The sequence below is a fragment of the Microcaecilia unicolor genome, chromosome 3 (genome assembly GCF_901765095.1).
Source record: "Microcaecilia unicolor chromosome 3, aMicUni1.1, whole genome shotgun sequence".
Taxonomy (NCBI): domain Eukaryota; kingdom Metazoa; phylum Chordata; class Amphibia; order Gymnophiona; family Siphonopidae; genus Microcaecilia; species Microcaecilia unicolor.
In genome coordinates, this window is record NC_044033.1 from 88877046 (window position 1) to 88896443 (window position 19398).

Below are 19398 nucleotides of genomic sequence, written 5' to 3' on the forward strand. Positions count from 1 at the left end.
GACAAATGGTGCATTTGTTATATCAGCTTGTATTATAACAGTCTAGTGCAAAGTATATTTACCACAGGATGGACAGTAATATTAGTATAGGAGTAGTGCAAATAGAGATTAAAAGATTTTCCACAATTTTTTTCAATGTTTTTTTTTTCACCATAACATTTTCATTCTACCACAGGGCAGATGTACTGTTGGAACAACAAAGATAGGGCCCTGTTTACTAAGCAGTGTTATAGGCCCGTTAACGTTTTTTAACGCACATTAACATTGTATGTGCCTACAATATCCCTATAGGCGACTACATGATTAGTGCACGCACTAAGTGTAGGTATGCTAAAAACACTAACGCACTTTAGTAAACAGGGCCCTTAGTTCCGTGTTTGTGATCAATCATTATAAAAAAAAATCAATGGCACTTGATGGTCTTCTATATTGGTAACAGGCACACCCCTCCTCTTGTTTTTACCTCAAGCTAGTAAATACATGTACATGTGGCTTCTCAACAATTTAAAGGAAAATATAATTTAGTCTGACATAATTCTGAAAGCTAGCAAAGCAAAAAGTCCCCTGTAAGTGGAATCATTACCAATATTAAGTAACAGACATAACACTGAACCATTCAGATTATATGAACGAAACAAAGAGGCCCTCTCCCTAATGTTGACTAAGCAGTTAGTGCCGAAATAGAATATGAAACTGTTAGCCAGTGGCGTTCCTAAGTTGGCTGCCACTCGGGGGTGAAAAGCCACTTCCCCCCCCACAGCATCAACACCCCCTCCCCCGACACATCAACATACCTGGCATCAACACACACTGCTAGAGGGGTGTTGGGAGCAGCCGCGCGGCTGTCGGCTCTGCTGGTTCCCTGCTCCCTCTGCCCCGGAACAGAAGTAACCTGTTCCGGGGCAGAGGGAGCAGGGAACCAGCGGAGCCGACAGGCGCGTGGCTGCTCTCTGCACCCCTCCTGCAGCGTGCACCCAGGGCGGACCGCCCCCACCTTGGTACGCCACTGCTGTTAGTATACGGCTATGGAAATCATTAGAACACTGGCATGACAGCATGTGCAAATTCATATACTAAGGGGTCCTTTTACAAAACAATAGTAAAAAGTGGCCTGTGGTAGTGGCCACGTGTTTTTGGTGCATACTTGGCTATTTTTTACCAGGGCAAGGAAAAAAAGGCATTTTTTAAAAGGGGCAGTAAATGGCCATGCGCTAAAATTAAAAGTAGTGTATAGCTATTTACTGCCTGAGGATATACCACCACCCATTGACCTAACAGTAAGGGCTCACTTGCTACTCAGGCAGTAATCAGGCAGTGTGCGCCAATGTAGCCACGTTGCCGATTACCACCGGGAACGCCCCTGTGGTAGAAAATATAAAATTATTTTCTACCGTGGGAAATGGCGTGCGCCAACTTTGAAACTATCGCAGGGTGCCCGTGCTACCCCTGCGGTAGTGCCAATTTGGTGCACGCTACCCGCACATTAGCCCTACTGCTGCATAGTAAAAGGGCCCCTGAATACCATGTTATGAGGCAGGAATTTGGTAGTTTATGGAATGGGAGTATGTGTGAACTGTGCATTGCAGTTAGTGCACAATATTTATTTTTTTCATTATTTAGATTTGCCCTACTGGGTCAGACCAATGGTCCACCTACCCCAGTGGCTATTCCATATTACAATTACCTGGCAGAGTGCCAGAAAGTGGTCCAATTCAATGCTACTTAATTTCCAAGAATAAGCAATGGCTTTTTCCAGCTCTACCTTAATAATGGTTTATGGACTTTTCCTCCAGGAATTTGTCCAATTTTTTTTTAAACCCACCTACTTTAACTGCTTTTATCACTTGTTCCAGCAAAGAGCTCCAGAGCTCAACTATATGCTGAGTGAAAAAATATATTTTCTCCTGTTTGTTTTAAATGTGCCATGGAATGAACCCTAGTCTGTACTTTTTGAAAGAGGAAACAATTGATTCACGTTTACCTGTTCCACTCCATTCAGGATTTTTTAGACCTCAATCATATCTCCCTGAGCCATCTCTTCTCCAAGCTTAAGAGTCTAAACCTCTTTAGTCTTTCTTTATATGAGAGTCCTTCCATTGCTTTAACCATTTCTTTTGCCCTTCTCTGTACCTGTTCTAGTTCCACTATATCCTTTTTCAGACGCGTTGGCCAGAATTGCACACAATACTCAAGATGTAGTTTTACCATGGAGCAATACAGAGACATTATGATACGCTTTGATTTATTCTCTTTTTCTTTCCTAATAATTCCTAACATCCTATTTGCTTTCTTGGCCATTGCCATACACTGAGCAGAAGATCTTAACGTATTGTCCACAATGATCCTCAGGAGCTTAGCGGAGATTGGATGGCAGAGGCGGGGCTGGTGGTTGGGAGGCGGGGTTAGTGCTGGGCAGACTTATACGGTCTGTGCCCTGAAAAAGACAGATACAAATCAAGGTAGAAAAAGACAGATACAAATCAAGGGGCTGGTGGTTGGGAGGCGGGCTAGTACTGGGCAGACTTATACGGTCTGTGCCCTGAAAAAGACAGATACAAATAAAGGGGCTGGTGGTTGGGAGGCAGGGCTAGTGCTGGGCAGACTTATACGGTCTGTGCCCTGAAAAAGACAGATACAAATCAAGGTAAGGTATACACAAAAAGTAGCACATATGAGTTATCTTGTTGGGCAGACTGGATGGACCGTGCAGGTCTTTTTCTGCCGACATCTACTATGTTACTATGTTATGTACTTTTCTTTGATGGTGACTCCTAATGTGGAATCAAGAATCACATAGCTGTAATTTGTGCTATTCTTCCCAATGTGCATCACTTTGCACTTGTCCACATTAAATTTCATTTGCCTTTTGGATGTCTGGTCTTCCAAGGTCCTCCTGCAATTTCACGCAGTCCACATGCGATTTCAGCCAAATTTGATCACCTCTCTCATTGTTCCCATTTCCAGATCATTTATAAATATGTTAAAAATCACTGGTCCCAGTACAGATCCTTGCAGCACTCCACTATACACTTTTCCTCCATTGAAAGAACTGTCCATTTAATCCTGCTCTCTGTTTCTATCTTTTAACCAGTTCCCAATCCAAAACAGAACATTGTCTCCTTTCCCATGGCTTTTTAATATTCTTAGGAGTCTCTCATAAGGACTGTGTCAAAATCTTTCTAAAAATATAGATACATTGTATCAACTGGCTCCCCAATATCTACATGTTTATTCGTGCCTTCAAAAAATGTAGGAAATTGGTGAGGAAACTCTCCCTTGGCTGAATCCATGTAGATCCAGTTCCATTAACCCATGCTTGTCTATGTGTTTGGTAATTTTGTTCTTTAAAATAGTTTCCACCGTTTTGCCTGGCATGTTAGGCTTACTGGTCTACATTTTCCCAGGTCAACCTTGCAATCCTATTTTTAAAAAAATGGCATTACATTGGCCACTTTCCAATATTCAGATACAGTGGATGATTTTAATTGCAGGTTACAGATTACCAACAGAGGACCTACAATTTCATTTTTTGAAATCCTTCAGTACCCTTGGGTGTATACATCTGGTTCAGGAGATTTATTGCTCTTTAACTTGTTGATTTGGTTTATTACATTTTCCAGGTTCTTTCGTATCACCACCCTTACATACCATTTTTGGCACAGGTAGCTTCCTTACAACTTTCTAAGAAAAGACCTAGGCAAAAAATTCAATTAGTCTCACCCGTATGGCCTTGTCCTCTGAGTGCTCACTTTTACTACTCGATTCACAGGCTTTCAGTTTCTAATGCACCTGAAAAAGGTTTTACTATGAGTTTTTGTCTTTACAACAAGTTTCTTTTCAAATTCCTTTTTAGCCTCATTTATTAACGCCTTGCACCTAACATGCCAGTGATTATGCAGTTTCTTGTTTTCTTCGTTCAGATCTTCCTCCATTTTCTAAAACATGTTCTTTTGGCTCATAAGAACATAAGCATTGCCACACTGGGACAGACCAAAGGTCCATCAAGCCCAGTATCCTGCTTCCAACAGTGACCAATCCACACCAAAAGTACCTGTCAAGATTCCACAACAGTAAACAGATTTTACACTGCCTATCCTAGAAATAAGCAGTAGATTTTCCCAATTCCATCTTAATAATGGTTTATGGACTTTTAGGAAATTATCCAAACCTTTTTTAAACCCTGTTAAGCTGCTTTTACCACATTCTCTGGCAACAAATTCCAGAGTTTAATTATATGTTAAGTAAAGAAATATTTTCTATGGTTTGGTTAGTAACTTCATTGTGTGCCCCCTAGTCCTAGTATTTTTGGAAAGAGTAAACAAGCAATTCACATCTACCCATTCTACTCGACTCGGTATTTTATAGACCTCTATTATATCTCCCCTCAGCCATCTCTTCTCCAAGCTGAAGAGCTCTAGTTGTTTTAGCCTTTCCTTATAGGAAAGTCGTCCCATCCCCTTTATCATTTTTGTCACTCTTCTCTGAACCTTTTCTAATTCCACTATGGGGCTCATTTTCGAAAGAGAAAAATGTTGGCATAAAGCAGCATTTGGACATTTTGCATGTCACAATGTTCAAATCACTCTTTTTCGAAACCCTTTTTCGAAACATTTTTCTATGCTGTCCGTCCGCAGGGCATTCAAATAACAAGAGGGTGTATCGGGGGGGGGGGGGGGGGGTGTTAAGGGCAGGATTTGAGCATTCCTAACACGTGGACGTTTTTGTGCCATAATATATAGTTTTGTTTAACGTTACTGCTGCAGGTTTCTTTACCTGAATGATATAGCAGTGCAAGAAATCATGCCCATATATAGTTTTTTAATGTTATGTCTGCAGGTTTCTTTACCTGAATTATATACATATCCTAACTCTTCCTCTCCCTCTCTAAGTTCCCCCCAATTGTACCTACCATACATGTACCTCATTCTACCACAATATCACCTTGTATTCATTCATACCTTGTATTTGTTCAGACCGGAATCAGCTAACGCCGTTTACGGCAGTGGCGTAGCCAGACCTGAAATTTTGGGTGGGCCCAGAGCTAATATGGGTGGGCACTACGGGCCTGATATTCAAAATTATTTAACCAGCCAGGAACGGCTCTTGGCCAGTTAAATAGCATTTTAGCACAAAACCATGGCTATTCAGCAGGAGATAACCTGTCATCTCCTGCTGAATATCCACGTTTAGCAGCTAGCCACTAACTGGCTATATCGTGCAACATAGGTGGCTAGGCACAGGTATTCAGTGACAAACCAAGCATGTTTAGCGGTTAAATTAGGCCGCATAAATAGCAGGCCTATCTTTAATCGCTAAGCACTTAATGGGTTAGCACTGAATATTGACTTAACCAGTTAAGTTGCCACAGTCAAAAATGAAACTGGATATTCTATGCCAGACGCTGGAAATGGCTGGAAGACAATGAGCTCGGTCTTGGCCATGTTCCGTTTCAGGTGGCGGTTGGACATCCAGGCAGCAATGTCGGCTAAGCAGGCTGATACTTTGGCCTGGGTTTCCGCAGTGATGTCTGGTGTGGAGAGATAAAGCTGGGTATCGTCAGCATAAAGATGGTATTGGAAACCATGAGATGAGATCAGCGAGCCCAGGGAAGAGGTGTAGACTGAAAAAAGAAGGGGTCCAAGGACAGATCCCTGAGGAACTCCAACAGAGAGTGGGATGGGGGTGGAGGAAGATCCATGAGAATGTACTCTGAAGGTACGGTGGGAGAGATAAGAGGAGAACCAAGTGATAGGCTAATGCAATCTATGCCAGATGCAAAGAACAAATCATTAAGACACTCCAAACTGCCCAAAACACCGCAGCCGGACTCGTATTTGGAAAAACGAAATACAAAAGCGCCAAACCCTTATGAGAAAAACTACATTGGCTCCCAATCAAAGAACGAATTGCGTTCAAAATCTGCACCATGGTTCATAAAATTATTCATGGTGAGGCCCCAGTCTACATGGCAGACCTTACAGACTTACCAACCAGGAACACAAAAAGATCAGCACGCACATACCTAAATCTCCACTATCCTAGCTGCAAAGGACAACAATATAAATCAACATATGCATCCAGCTTCTCTTATATAAGCACGCAACTATGGAATGCACTTCCAAACGTCATGAAAACAATACACGACCTAACAAACTTCCGCAAATCATTAAAAACCAACCTGTTCAAAAAGGCATACCACAATGATCCAACCTAAACACCTGAACCCTGCAACACAATCGAAACTCATACCAGAACTGGACAAAACTTAACTCTTTCTCTTTGAATACTTAATTTACTCTGTCACTTATGAACTTTAATGCAAGACCACTTTGTATTTCTCTTTCCGGAATTGGCGATTGCCATCACGGTACTATGTAAGCCACATTGAGCCTGCAAATGGGTGGGAAAATGTGGGATACGAATGCAACAAATAAAATAAATAAAAATAAATAAATGGACTTGGGGAAAATCCACTATTTCTGGGATAAGCAGTATAAAATGTTTTGTACTTTTTTGGGATCTTGCCAGGTATTTAAGACCTGGATTGGCCAATGTTGGAAACAGGATGATGGGCTTTAAGGACCTTTTGTCTGTCCCAGTATGGCAACACTTATGTACTGCTGATAAGTATGAATCGATTTTTTTTATCTCCCGCCCACCATTCACCAGAATCTGCCTCTCTGTTAGCCCTACCTTAGCTTTCAAGGAACTCAGTCAAGATTCTGGGAGTCACATTTGACTCGGCCCTACAAACCTCACACAGATTCTATTCTTCGTGCTTCATTATTTGCTCCTTATCATCTTTGTCTGTCCGCTCCATCCTTCCTGCTACTTTTTTACGCCCACTTATACGTGCACTGGTTATTTCTCATTTGGACAATTGTAACTCCCTTCTTGCAGGCTTACCTTTACAGAGTATAAAACGTTTACAACTCATCCAATCAACAGCAGTCAAATTACTTCACAATGCATAACATTTTTATCATGTCATTTCTCTTCTGATTTCTGAACATTGGCTTCGTATTTCCTCCAAAATAAAATTCAAGATTCTACTATTGGTATATAAATCTAGGTCCCCTTTTGCCCCTCTCTATCTGAACAGGCATTTTATTCCTTATTCTCCTTTACATTGCCTTAGATCAGCTGATAATAATCTTCTTTCCTTACTACCGCCCTTTTCTATTCATCTCACCAATACTCGAGATTCTGCTATTTAGGTCATAAACTCTGGGATGAGCTTCCACGTCAGATTCGGGATCAACCCACCATTGCATCTTTCAAACTGGCACTGAAATCTCACCTTTTCAGAACTGCATTTGACCCTCCTTCATAACCCTTCTTTTTGCCTGATTTTTAAAAATGTCTTCCCTCTCTTTTCTCTGTCTCCTTCCCTTGCCCCCTTCTTACTCCACAGTAACCCGCCCATTCCTTCTTCCTTTTTCTTTTTTTCTCTCTTGCATTTGTTTTTCTTCTATGCCCTAGTTTTTAATTTGTTTTTGTAAACCGCATTAAAGCCTTGGCTAGGCCCCATGTAGTATATCGAAAGCTGTGAAAATAATCCATGACCATCTAAACTTCAGGAAATCACTAAAAACCAACCTCTTCAAAAAGGCTCACCCCACCGATCCAACGTAAATCCCCACACCCAGCAACACCGCATAACCAATGATCGTACTGGACAATATACAATCTTCATTCCCTTCGACCCTCATGGTGCCTGACACACACTTACCTCACTCGACCACAATATAACCTTGTATTTATCAACCGACTGGCGAACACCTTTATGGTACTATGTAAGCCACATTGAGCCTGCAAATAGGTGGGAAAATTTGGGGTACAAATGTAACAAATAAAAAAAATAAATAAATAAATTATGGCCAGTCCTATTAGAACAGCAAGTCACTGGAGTTGCCTAGTGGTCAGTGCAATGCACTGTGGAGAAGGGGACACAGGGCCCATATTCCACTCTAACTGTAACACTTGTGTTGGAATGTGTCAGCCCACAAAAAACCTAATGTACCCACATATAGGTGACACTTGCAGACATAAGATACATTGTAGTGGTGTATAGTTGACCACCATAAGTTTTTGGTAGGTCTTGGAGGGTTTACCATACAATATAATGGGGTAAGGGTGAGATGTGTACCAGGGAGCTTTTATATGAAGTCAACTGCAGTGTCTCCTAGGATGCCCCACTGCTCTGCTGGGATGTCTGTATGGCTAGTCTACTAAGATTGCTGGCTCCTCCTACATCTCAATGGCTTGATTTTGTGTGTTTTTCACTTGGATGTTTTATTTTTTCAAAAATGGACCAAAAAGATAAACGCACAGAGCACTAAAACACCTAGCAAGTGGCCATTTTCAGGGAAAAAAAATCCCAAACCAGACGTTTTGCTGTTTCGAAAACTGCTATATTTACCACCTGGATTCTGGATGTTTGGAGCAAAACTTCCAAAGTCAAACTTAGATGTCACATCGAAAATGCTCCTCTATATCTTTTTTGAGATGCAGTGACCAGAAGTGCACACAATATTCGAGGTGCTGTTGCACCATGGAGAGATACAAAGGAATTTATAACATTCTCATTTTTGTTTTTCATTCCTTTCCTAATAATTCCTAATATTCTATTTGGTTTTTTTAGATGCTGCTACACACTGAGGAGACTGTTTCAACGTAACTTAGACCCTTTTCCTGGGCAGTGAATGCTAATGTGGAACCTTGCATCATGTAGCCATAGTTTGGGTTCCTCTTTCCCACGTGCAGCACTTTGCACTTGCTCACATTAAATGTCATCTGCCATTTGGATGCCCCAGTCTTCCAGTCTCATAAGGTCCTCTTGCAGTTTTTCACAATCCTCTTGCAATTTAACTATGAATAACTTTGTGTCATCAGCAAATTTAATTACCTCACTAGTTATCTCCATCTCTAGATCACTTATAAATATGTTAAAAACAGCAGTCCCAGCACAGACCCCTGGGGAACCCCACTATCTACTCTTCTACTCTGTTTTCTGTCCTTTAACCAGTTTTTAATCCACAGTAGGACATTACCTTCTATCCCATGACTTGCTAATTTCCTCTGGAGTTTTTCATGCGGTACTTTGCCAAATGCTTTTTCAAAATCCAGATAAGCAATATCAACCAGCTCACCTTTATCCACATATTTACTCACCCCTTCAAAGAAATGTAGTAGATTGGTAAGACAAGATTTTGCCTTCACTAAATCCATGTTGGTGTTGTCTTATTAATCCATGCTTATGTATATGCTTTGTAATTTTGTTCTTTATAATAGTCTCTACCATAATGCCTGGCATTGACATCAGGATCACCGGCCTATAATTTCTCGGATCACCTCTGGAACCCTTTTAAACAACTGGCATTATATTGGCCACCCTCCAATTTTATGGTACCATGCTTGATTTTAAAGATAAATTTCATATTACTAACAGCAGCTCTGCAAGGTCACTTTTCAATTCTATCAGTACTCTGGTCCTGGCAATTTGCTACTCTTTTATTTGTCAAATTGTTCAACTATATCTTCCAGGTTTACAGAGATTTATTTCAGTTTCTCTGTCTCATCAGCACCGAATACCATTTCCGACACTGGTATCTCTCCCACATCTTCCTTGGTGAAAACTGAAGCAAAGAATTAATTTAATCTCTCCACTATGGCCTTGTCTTCCCTGAGTGCCCCTTTTACCCCTCAGTCATCTAGCGGTCCAACTGATTCTTTTACCGGCTTCTTGCTTCTAATATACCACAAAATTTTAACTGTGTGCTTTTCCCTTAAACGCAATCTATTTTTCTAAGTCTCTTGTTGCCTTCCTTAGCAGCGTTTTGCATTTGACTTGTCATTCCTTATGCTGTTTCATATTATTTTCAGTTGGATCCTTCTTCCATTTTCTGAAGGATTTTCTTTTAGCTCTAATAGCTTCCTTCACCTCACTTTTTAACCATGCTGGCTGTTGTCTGGCCATCCTTCCTCTTTTTTTTAACACATGGAATATATCTGGTCTTGGCTTCCAGGATGGTATTTCTGAATAGCATCCATGCCTGATGTAAATTTTGATCTTTGCAGCTGCTCCTCTAAGTTTTTTGTTTTTACCATTTTCCTCATTTTATTGTAGTTTCCTTTTGAAAGTTAAATGCTAACATATTGGATTTCCTGTGTGTACTTACTCCAGAGATTATATCAAATCTGATCATGTTATGATCATTGTTATCAAGTGGCCCCAGCACCGCTACCCCAGCACCAGATCATGCGCTCCACTAAGGACTAGATCTGGAATTGTTCCCCCCCCGTCTTGTTAGTTCCTGAACGATCTGCTCCATAAAGAAGTCCTTGAATTTGTCAAGGAATTTTACCTTCCTAGCATGCCTTGATATTACATTTACCCAGCCAATAGCGGGATAATTGAAATCACCCATCATTATTGTGCTCCTCAGTTTGTTAGCTTCCCTAATATTTTTGCATCTGTCTTTTCATCCCAGGTGGACAGTAATATACTCTATCACTATCCTTTTCCCCTTTACACATGGGATTTCTATCCATAGGGATTTCAAGATGTGTTTTGTGTCCAACAGAATTTTTAGTCTATTCAATTCAAGGTCCTCCTTATATAATGTTACCCCTCCACCAATTTGATCCACCCTGTCATTGTGATGTAATTTGTAACGTGGTATGATAGTGTCCCATTGGTTATCTTCCTTCCATCAGGTCTTAGCGATGCCTATTATATCTATCTTTTCATTTAGTGTAATATATTCTAACTCTCCCATCTTATTTCTTAGGCTTCTGGCATTTGAATACAGACATTTCAAACAATGTTTGTTGTTCCTGTTTAAAACTGGCCTTAGCAGTTCACAGTGATAATGTGTTTATGTACTTAATATTGTCAAGCAGCTCCAAAATCATTACATTTCTCAAGAAGACCAACATTACACTGAGGAATAGATCTAAAATAGCTCTCCCTCTTGTGGTTCCTGAACCAACTACTCCTTGAAGCAGTCATTTATTCCTTCTAGGAACTTCAGCTCCCTAGCATTTCCTGACATAATGTTTCTCCAGTCAATACTGAGGTAAATGAAATTATAGTATTGTCAAATTTGCTAGCTTGTCTAATTTCTGTTAACATAACTATTAACTTACTGTGTGCTGTCACTGGTACAGATTGCACAGATGCACTATCTGTAGGCATGCTAACTGCATAGCAAAGTTTTTTTTCTATGTAGTAACTGTATGGAAACATGCTGGGAACACCCAAAACAGTGCCTGTGATGAACTACATAATTTCAAGGTCACAATAAAAAATCTGAAAAAAAAAAATATATATATATATATACACACACACACATACACACACACAATAAGCAAAAATGATCTGAATTTGCTTTACTTACAATACAGTTCAAGACAAACGTGTCATTTAGACGACTGATATGTAGATCATATTAAAAAGAAAGTGAGTTTTGAGGCTATAAAGAATTTCAGACATGATAGTGCTTGTGTTTTTTTTGAATTGCCTGCAATTCAGTGTGTGTAGTCAAATTACAACTACTGTGACTACATTAATAAATTGTCTAAGGCCACCCATTTTATAGAAGCGTCCCTGTGACATGCAATGAATTTTGATAACCAAATGTAAAAGGCTGAAAAATCAGAAAGAAAAAAAATCATTCCTTGCAATGCTACTTGCTTTTTCTGACACATTACTGAAAACTATTACTTTTTAGATAAGACAACCAAACTAGCAAAGCCCTCACTTTTTCTGCCACTGTTTAATATTTCTGTAAACAGAATACTGCCCAATGTTCTTCAACGAGTAGTTGCCATTTAGCAGTCATTGTTAAATGGACCTTACCACCACAAAACATTATGTAAAACTAAACTGTTTACTTTAATCCTTACAGATGCATATGTGAACTAAGCATTATAGAGGTTTTTTTTAAAGTCTGATTTCTTGAAAAAATATAATTGTGAAGCATCAGTAACCAGACAGTATCCTCAAATTTTCAGTGATCTAGTCAGTGGAGCCTTTCCTCTTTGCAGCGTGCTCTGTTTTATGCAGTACATGGCTTTAGCTGGCCAAATCTTTTTTTCCCACTGATTCAGTAGAACAGCGAAGATCTTACTTTTTTTTTAAAGCAGTGGCATATCAATGAGGCACAGATATGTATTCGAGCTCTGCATGGATGAGCACACTGTTCAATAGTGCTGGCTTGCATGGTATCAGGGCAAGTTATCACTTCCCATGAAGGCACTCTTATCACCAGGACCCAGAGAGGTTGCTGCAAATCGCAGCCTTTTTATTTTCAAGGCAGTTCTGCTGAACATTCAGGCTTCAAAGATTCACACTTCCAAAACTCTATAAGAGTTTGTGAACGCTCAATTTGCCAAAACTGTTTACAGTGTAATTGGGCACCATACCTGTGTCCATGAGATAGCGAAGGCGCTTCTCCACCAGCGCGGCACGGGTGTCAATTTGCTTCTGCTCATTCTCTAGTGCTGCCAATTCTCCAACAACATACTGACTGGTGTCTTTGAACCCTCGCTGTTAAACAGAACAAACAAGAAAAAAAATATCACTTTTTGAAATGAAGGTTTTTTCCCCCATAAACACTTAACCAAAGCACCAAATAGGATACCAAAACTAAGAAAAAAAAGGGAACACTTATAACTTATCAAACGCTAATGAAACATTCTGTTTCTGAGTAAAAGATTCTGCATTAGAAAACCATGTTTGTTATAAAAACAAAAATAATCATGTCCCTGGACTTTTGGTGCTGCCTTTAATTTTCGTAGCTCTTTAATTCTTTAACCTCTGGTAATTGCAAATCCACAGCATACTTCTGGTGTCAGTTCAGTAAACTAAGGGGCTAATGCACTAATTTGCAATACATCTGTAAGTTACCAGTGGTCCTAGTCATAACAAAATGATACTTAATGGCTGGACTTTAGAACCATGATTGCAAGGTTCTAGAGGAAGCCCTAGTATATAGCTGCTGGTCAAAGACTATCACTGCAATTAGACTGAGCTAGTAGAAGATATAAAATAAGTGAAAATTATTGAGTAATTATGAACAAACAGTCACAGCACAGCAGCACTAAAGAGTCTGGTTCTGATTGTGCTGAAAGCCCGCCATTATCATGCCCATTTACTAAACTTAATATATGGCATGGTATAATTTATCATAGTTGCAATAATGTGGTTAAAACCTTCATGGCCAGTAGCACCTTTGGTGCACATGCTAAAGGTCAGAATGGTAGAAAGCACTGGCCTTTTGTTATTAATATGCTGCCCATAAGAAGCTCAGAGAATTCTTAAACAACATTTTATTTGCCTCATTAACGTTTATTTATGGGATGGAATATTATTAATGTGTTTATTTAATCTTTGGTCTAACAACTGCTGCTTCTCCTTTGGGTTTCCAGCTCAATCAGAACTGGCTTCTACTAGGCTAAAGTACCATAAACCTTCCTTTGCCACTACCAACTTTTCCTCATTTTTTAAAATTACCATCTCCCACATCTAGCTCTGCCATTGCAGCAAGAGTCCTTGGATAGAATCACAGACAGTATTTTCCTCTGGAACTTGGCAAGTGTGCCCCTCCAATATGGCCTCTAGGTGTCACTATTATGTGATGGCCTCCACAATTTTGCCATTCTCAGCTGGCTTGAGGAGCAGAAGACAGACATTTTTAAAACATAGTGAAATCTTTTTTTTTTCAAAACATTCCTTACTAACCCTATTTTACTTCATGTTCTATCCTTCGATTACCACCATTTCAAGGGATAGCACCACTAGTGAACTGTGGAAATGCAAGTTCAAGTTTAGTTTTATTTGATATATCGCTAAAGCGTAAAGTGACATTGAAGTGGTTTACAACATCAAAATAAATAGTTTCAGGGGGAACACACAACAAGAAACAACGTAAAGACAGGACAAAAGAGGGCTGAAATAAAAAAGAGGGATACATGAAGGAAAATATAAGTGGAGGGAGGATGACAGTATTACAATTTCTTAAGGGGAGTAGGGGAGATAGGGGATGGATAAACCAAAAGGAAAAAGAAACACAGTAAAGTAAGCAGCACCCAAGAATGGGATAAGATCAAAAACTATGATTCAAAGGGAAAGGATCAAGGTTGCAGGTAAGCCTATACTTAAATTAGGTCATTCTCAGGAACGATTTTTCTCAATTTCCCCCTCCTACCACACATCTGTCTTGTAAGACTGCTTTATATTGGCATCTCCATATTGTAAGGCTTCTCCTAGCCAGCCACTGGCTTCAGAGTGATAAAAACTTCCCCATCTGGTTTTAGAAATATCACTGCTTTGAGGTTTCAAGCTCCATTCTACCTAAATAGTGCACAACATAAGGCCATGCTCCAAAGACCAGGTCTCTCATCGCAGTGTGCAGTAGCAATCACTGGGACTTCACATTGGTCTTCCAGTGAAATCCTGTGTGTATAACATTTGTCAAGAAAAATACTTATTACCTCTTAAAGTTAAGTTCCTTATTTAACTGTGTCAGAAAATGTGAAAACACAATACAGAAGCATTTGTAAAACTTTCAATTAGATAAAACAAGTATTGGATTATCATTCTACATTTATTAATTAGATGGTGAAACAGCTGGAAAAATAATAGCTGTCACATAACTGCTGTATGTACTGGAAGAAAAAGGAGTATTCAGAACAAGTTCATATCATTAGGGTATATTCATTATAATATGGTTCCTTTACATCTAGACAGAATAAAGTTTTAGAAATTTTTATCAACAGGGGGGGGGGGGGGGGGGGAGGAATTCTGTTTCTCTCCCCCTTCCCACCTAACCTTGATGATGCACTATCTATTGCTTCAGACTCTGGCTGCTATTGTTCCACTCATCCCTGCAGGAACCATGCTTAATCTAAATAAATTGCAAAAGTAGTAGGTCCCTTCTAAGTTTGCCTTCTTAAAGGTACTGGGACTCATGGGGCAGGCAGCTATTTCTTTACTGGCCTGCAAACCCCTGCACCTTTAAGAGGACAGACTCTGAGGGGATATATTACCCTAGTTTGTTCACATCAGGGGCCCATGGAGAAGGGGGATGCTTGATCCTGCGATAGGGCAACCTGCCCTGTTCATCAATAAAAACTTTTAAAGATTATATCATCAATAGAATTTTCCATAATATATATCAGTATGCTTTGGGACACTGAAATTTGATAATCAACAAATTGAAACAGCAAAAACATAATACATAATAGAAACACATAGCTTAGTTTAATTGCAATTTTTAATTTTCAAAGCCTTTTGAGTAGTTTACTTATTTATTCAACCAGTTCTAGGTGATACACCCAACAAGCAGAGAATGACCCTATCATTACAAAAGGTCCCTTTCCCCAGTCACGCCAAGGTCTAAAAAATTGCTATTGGATTTCTTGAGGTGGTAGCAATATATAGTTCAAAAACCTTAAACAGTTTAACAGGATGGTAAAAAACTGTCAGCCTCTCAGAAGTCTTACAAATTTACCCAGTAAAATTATCAAACTCATTGATGATTGTTTACTTTCATAAAGATACTGTTTTAATGTGTTTTTTAATATGTGAATGTAATTATGTATATTGATTTGTAAACTGCCTAGCACACTGGATAGTGTGGTATACAAACTGGGAAAAAATAAATAAATGATAAGGTATGCAGCTCTAATATAAATAGTTCAAATTAAGTCAGTCTGGTGGCTCTGGGTCAGAGAACCTGGGTTTGATTTCTGAATCAGGACTTCCATTTCCTAGGCTGACTGGGGATGTTGTAAAAACTGTGTTTACGGCCTCTGGTGAAGAGGTCTTCACAGCCATCTCTCACCAGTGACACCTAGTGGTTGGACCTATGGTCCATATGAGCTGGGTTCTAGGAGCAGCTTTGGTATATGACCCGTTGTTGAGGAATGTTGCTGCAACTATTGGGCTGGGCTAGGGTTGGTAATACAAGAATGAGAAAAAAGGTGATCTTTGGAGTCTTTGCCCAGCAGGTGTAGAGTTTGAATGCTGATTGACCTGGAAGCCCATAGGAGAAGGAAACTGCTCGGTTAAAAAATAAAACAATAATTCCCAAATAACAAATGGTGTAATTTTGGAATTCTAACTGTTCAATACAAAATCTCAAGACTGCAGCTGCCAGTGGGCATGTTTAAAAAGTCTGGTTCTCTTCTGCATTTCCTCATTAATGACTCATTTGTCAGTGGGTAAGCTGGATATGCTAGTTAAAGCTGACAGACTGTCAGTGGGGATTGTAAAATTTACTCAGCGGTAACAGTATCTTAAACCGTTTCTCCTCTATCAAGAACAGCTAAAAAAGGTTAATATTGTCTATTTCTTTATTATGGTGATTTCTACAAGAATCACTACCAGCAATGATCTCTAAAACATTTGTTCAATTATGAAATTGTGTAAAACTAAAACCACAGGTTCACTGTGGAATCTGAGTTGTTCAGATTTCTGGTGAAAAATTCCAGGTTTATATAATTCTTACTGCATATCATAAATGAAATACAAAGTTCAAGATGTTTCTCATAAAATGAGCTGAAAAATTGCTAATGGCAGCCCATAACACCATACATGATATGGGTATTTGCAGCCATAGTTTATCAGGTTATAGTAACACAGGTTACCACATGGCTCAGCTCAACCATGCTCAACCATTTCTTGTTTTGCCCTTATGTATCTATGGACTTATAATCCTTCTTTTCTTAGAGAAATTGAATTATAAATCCTTAGATGAAAAGCAGCACAACATGGACTGCTTTTATTTTGTCAGGGCCAACTATACGGTAACAACTCAGTGAAACCGTAGAGGTGAAGGAGGAAATGATAAAGCCCTGGTTATATTGGGGTCTTTTATATTTTTTCTCTTTGATTTTCTGGGTGTTTGTCACCTGTGGCTCCAATCCAATAAACTCATCTACCCGCCCAGAAATAGTTTGATAATGGGCAAAATCTTTGATTACAGTTTTTCAGGCCATCTGTTTCTATCTGTAGCTCTGAAAATGATGCCATCAAAGTAATGATTATCAAATGATGTCATAAGGACATCAACTACAGCAAAATACATTCTGACTTCTGCATTGTTTTTGCTGTGCTGAAACACAGCAATTAAAAAGGCGTTAATTCAGTAAACTGATCAAATGTAAAGAGGCAGAGCAGGGATGGCCTGACAGCAAATTTAGCCCCCAGGCAATAAGGGTCATGGGCCCCTAACTATCTATGAAAAATGATTAAACTAGATGGAGGCTAGGGGAGAGTGGGCCCCTTACTGCTTTGGGCTATTGTTCCAATGATCAGTCTGCCTCTGAGGCAGAGGCAAACCAACAGTCTCTTTTACACCCACTGACATATTTACCCCCCCCCCCCCCCCAAATACACAGGATAGGATAAAGGAAACCCAAATTACTTTACTGTAGCAGGTATTGTCTGTGGATAGCAGCACGGAAGTCCTCACAATATGGGTATATCACCAATAGAGCATGTATGCGAAAGCTTCTCCATGGTAGTAATTACTAGAAGCTTTTGAATTGTTCCACCGTGCATGTAAACCACTTCCCACCTACCACTGTGGTGTGGGACCAGCTCAGTCTATTTGTTCAGCTTGAGTGGAATACAACTAGCATTCTGCTGTCCATGGAAAACATTTACTACAGGTAAGTAACTTGGCTTTCTCTGAGGACAAGCAGCATGGTGCTCTCTAGCCACAGGCTGTCTTCAACAGAAAAAAAGGAGAAAAACAATTTTAAAAAAAGGCAGCGCAGTAGGCAAACTCAAATATATTTTTGGTAGCAGCCATCCTTTTTGTATATTTTAGTTTGGAAGGTGGCCTGGGGGATGGAGTGGGGTGTATGAATGTCCACAAATGGTCCACGTTGCAGGCTTACATACTTCCTCTATGTATGCTGATCTCAAGTGGATTACTGATGTCACCATATTTCTGATGTGACCCTCAAAAGTCAAACTTGCCTGGGCATAAGCAAAGGAAATGCAATGTTAGGCAATTAGATAGTGTGTGTTTATTGAATATAGCCCCTATCCTATTTGAGTCAAAAGAAACAAAAAATTGAGTGGATTTTCTAAGGGCTGTAGTCTGCTCTAAATAAGCCAAAGCTCTTTTGCAATCGAATGTGTGAAGTGTGCTCTCAAATTTGTGGACATGAAGCTTGGGAAAAAATATTGGCAAAACAGTAAACTGATTAAGATAGAAATCCACCACTACCTTAGGAAGGAACGTAGGAAGAATATGTAGAGCTACCCTGTTGTGATCATGAAATTCTTGGAGTAAAATCCTGCCCTCTTTCACCTGTTCTAACTGGTTTGACTATGTTGGCTTCTAAGAGGGAAGGGAGTGTTTAAATGATGTATTATATATTTTTTAGATGAAGATCATAACATATGAGTAAGCTGCATTACTCAAAAAAAGATATATCCCTGAGGAAGCCTGCTATCTAGGTGAAACGGGACCCGGAGTTTTAAATAAGATAAGTGCGAGCTGGTTTTGATTCAATGACTCACATTATGAAGAAAAGTTATTGATAAAGAGTTTAAGAAAATTAAGAAAACTGAGAACGTAAAGAAAAGTAAAAAAAATAAAGTTAAAAGGGTTTTTGGACCAATGAATGAGACTCTACTACTACTTAACATTTCTAGAGCGCTACTAGGGTTACGCAGCGCTGTACAATTTAACAAAGAGAGACAGTCCCTGCTCAAAGAGCTTACAATCTAATAGACAAGTGAACGGTTGGTCCGATAGGGGCAGTCAAATTGGGGCAGTCTGGATTCAGTGAACGGCAAGGGTTAGGTGCCGAACGCAGCATTGAAGAGGTGGGCTTTAAGCAAAGACTTGAGGACGGGCAGGGAGGGGGCTTGGCGTAAGGGTTCAGGAAGGTTGTTCCAAGCATAGGGTGAGGCGAGGCAGAATGAGCGGAGCCTGGAGTTGGCGGTGGTGGAGAAGGGTACTGAGAGGAGGGATTTATCCTGTGAACGGAGGTTACGGGCGGGAACGTAAGGGGAGATGAGGGTAGAAAGATAGTGAGGGGCAGCAGACTGAGTGCATTTGTAGGTAAGAAGGAGAAGCTTGAATTGAATGCGGTATCTGATCGGAAGCCAGTGAAGTGACCTGAGGAGAGGGGTGATATGAGTATATCGGTTCTGGCGGAATTTGAGACGTGCAGCAGAGTTCTGAACAGACTGAAGGGGGGATAGATGGCTAAGTGGGAGGCCGGTGAGGAGTAAGTTGCAGTAGTCCAGGCGAGAGGTAATGAGAACAATTGACGCTGATGAATGAGCAATTTGCATAATACCAACAGCGGTAGTTCTGAGGTACTTTCTCTATAAAAGTATAAGTGTTTACTGCTTTATTGGTAAGA

At 39.9% G+C, this 19398-nt stretch overlaps 1 protein-coding gene across 1 annotated transcript in view; it reads right to left on the minus strand.

Moving 5' to 3' along the window:
* Window positions 1-19398, minus strand: part of EHBP1 (EH domain binding protein 1) — a 763964-nt gene that overhangs the window by 140840 nt on the left and 603726 nt on the right. Inside the window, 1 exon segment of the mRNA XM_030196160.1 lies at window positions 12430-12553. Coding sequence (XP_030052020.1) covers window positions 12430-12553 — 124 coding nt within the window.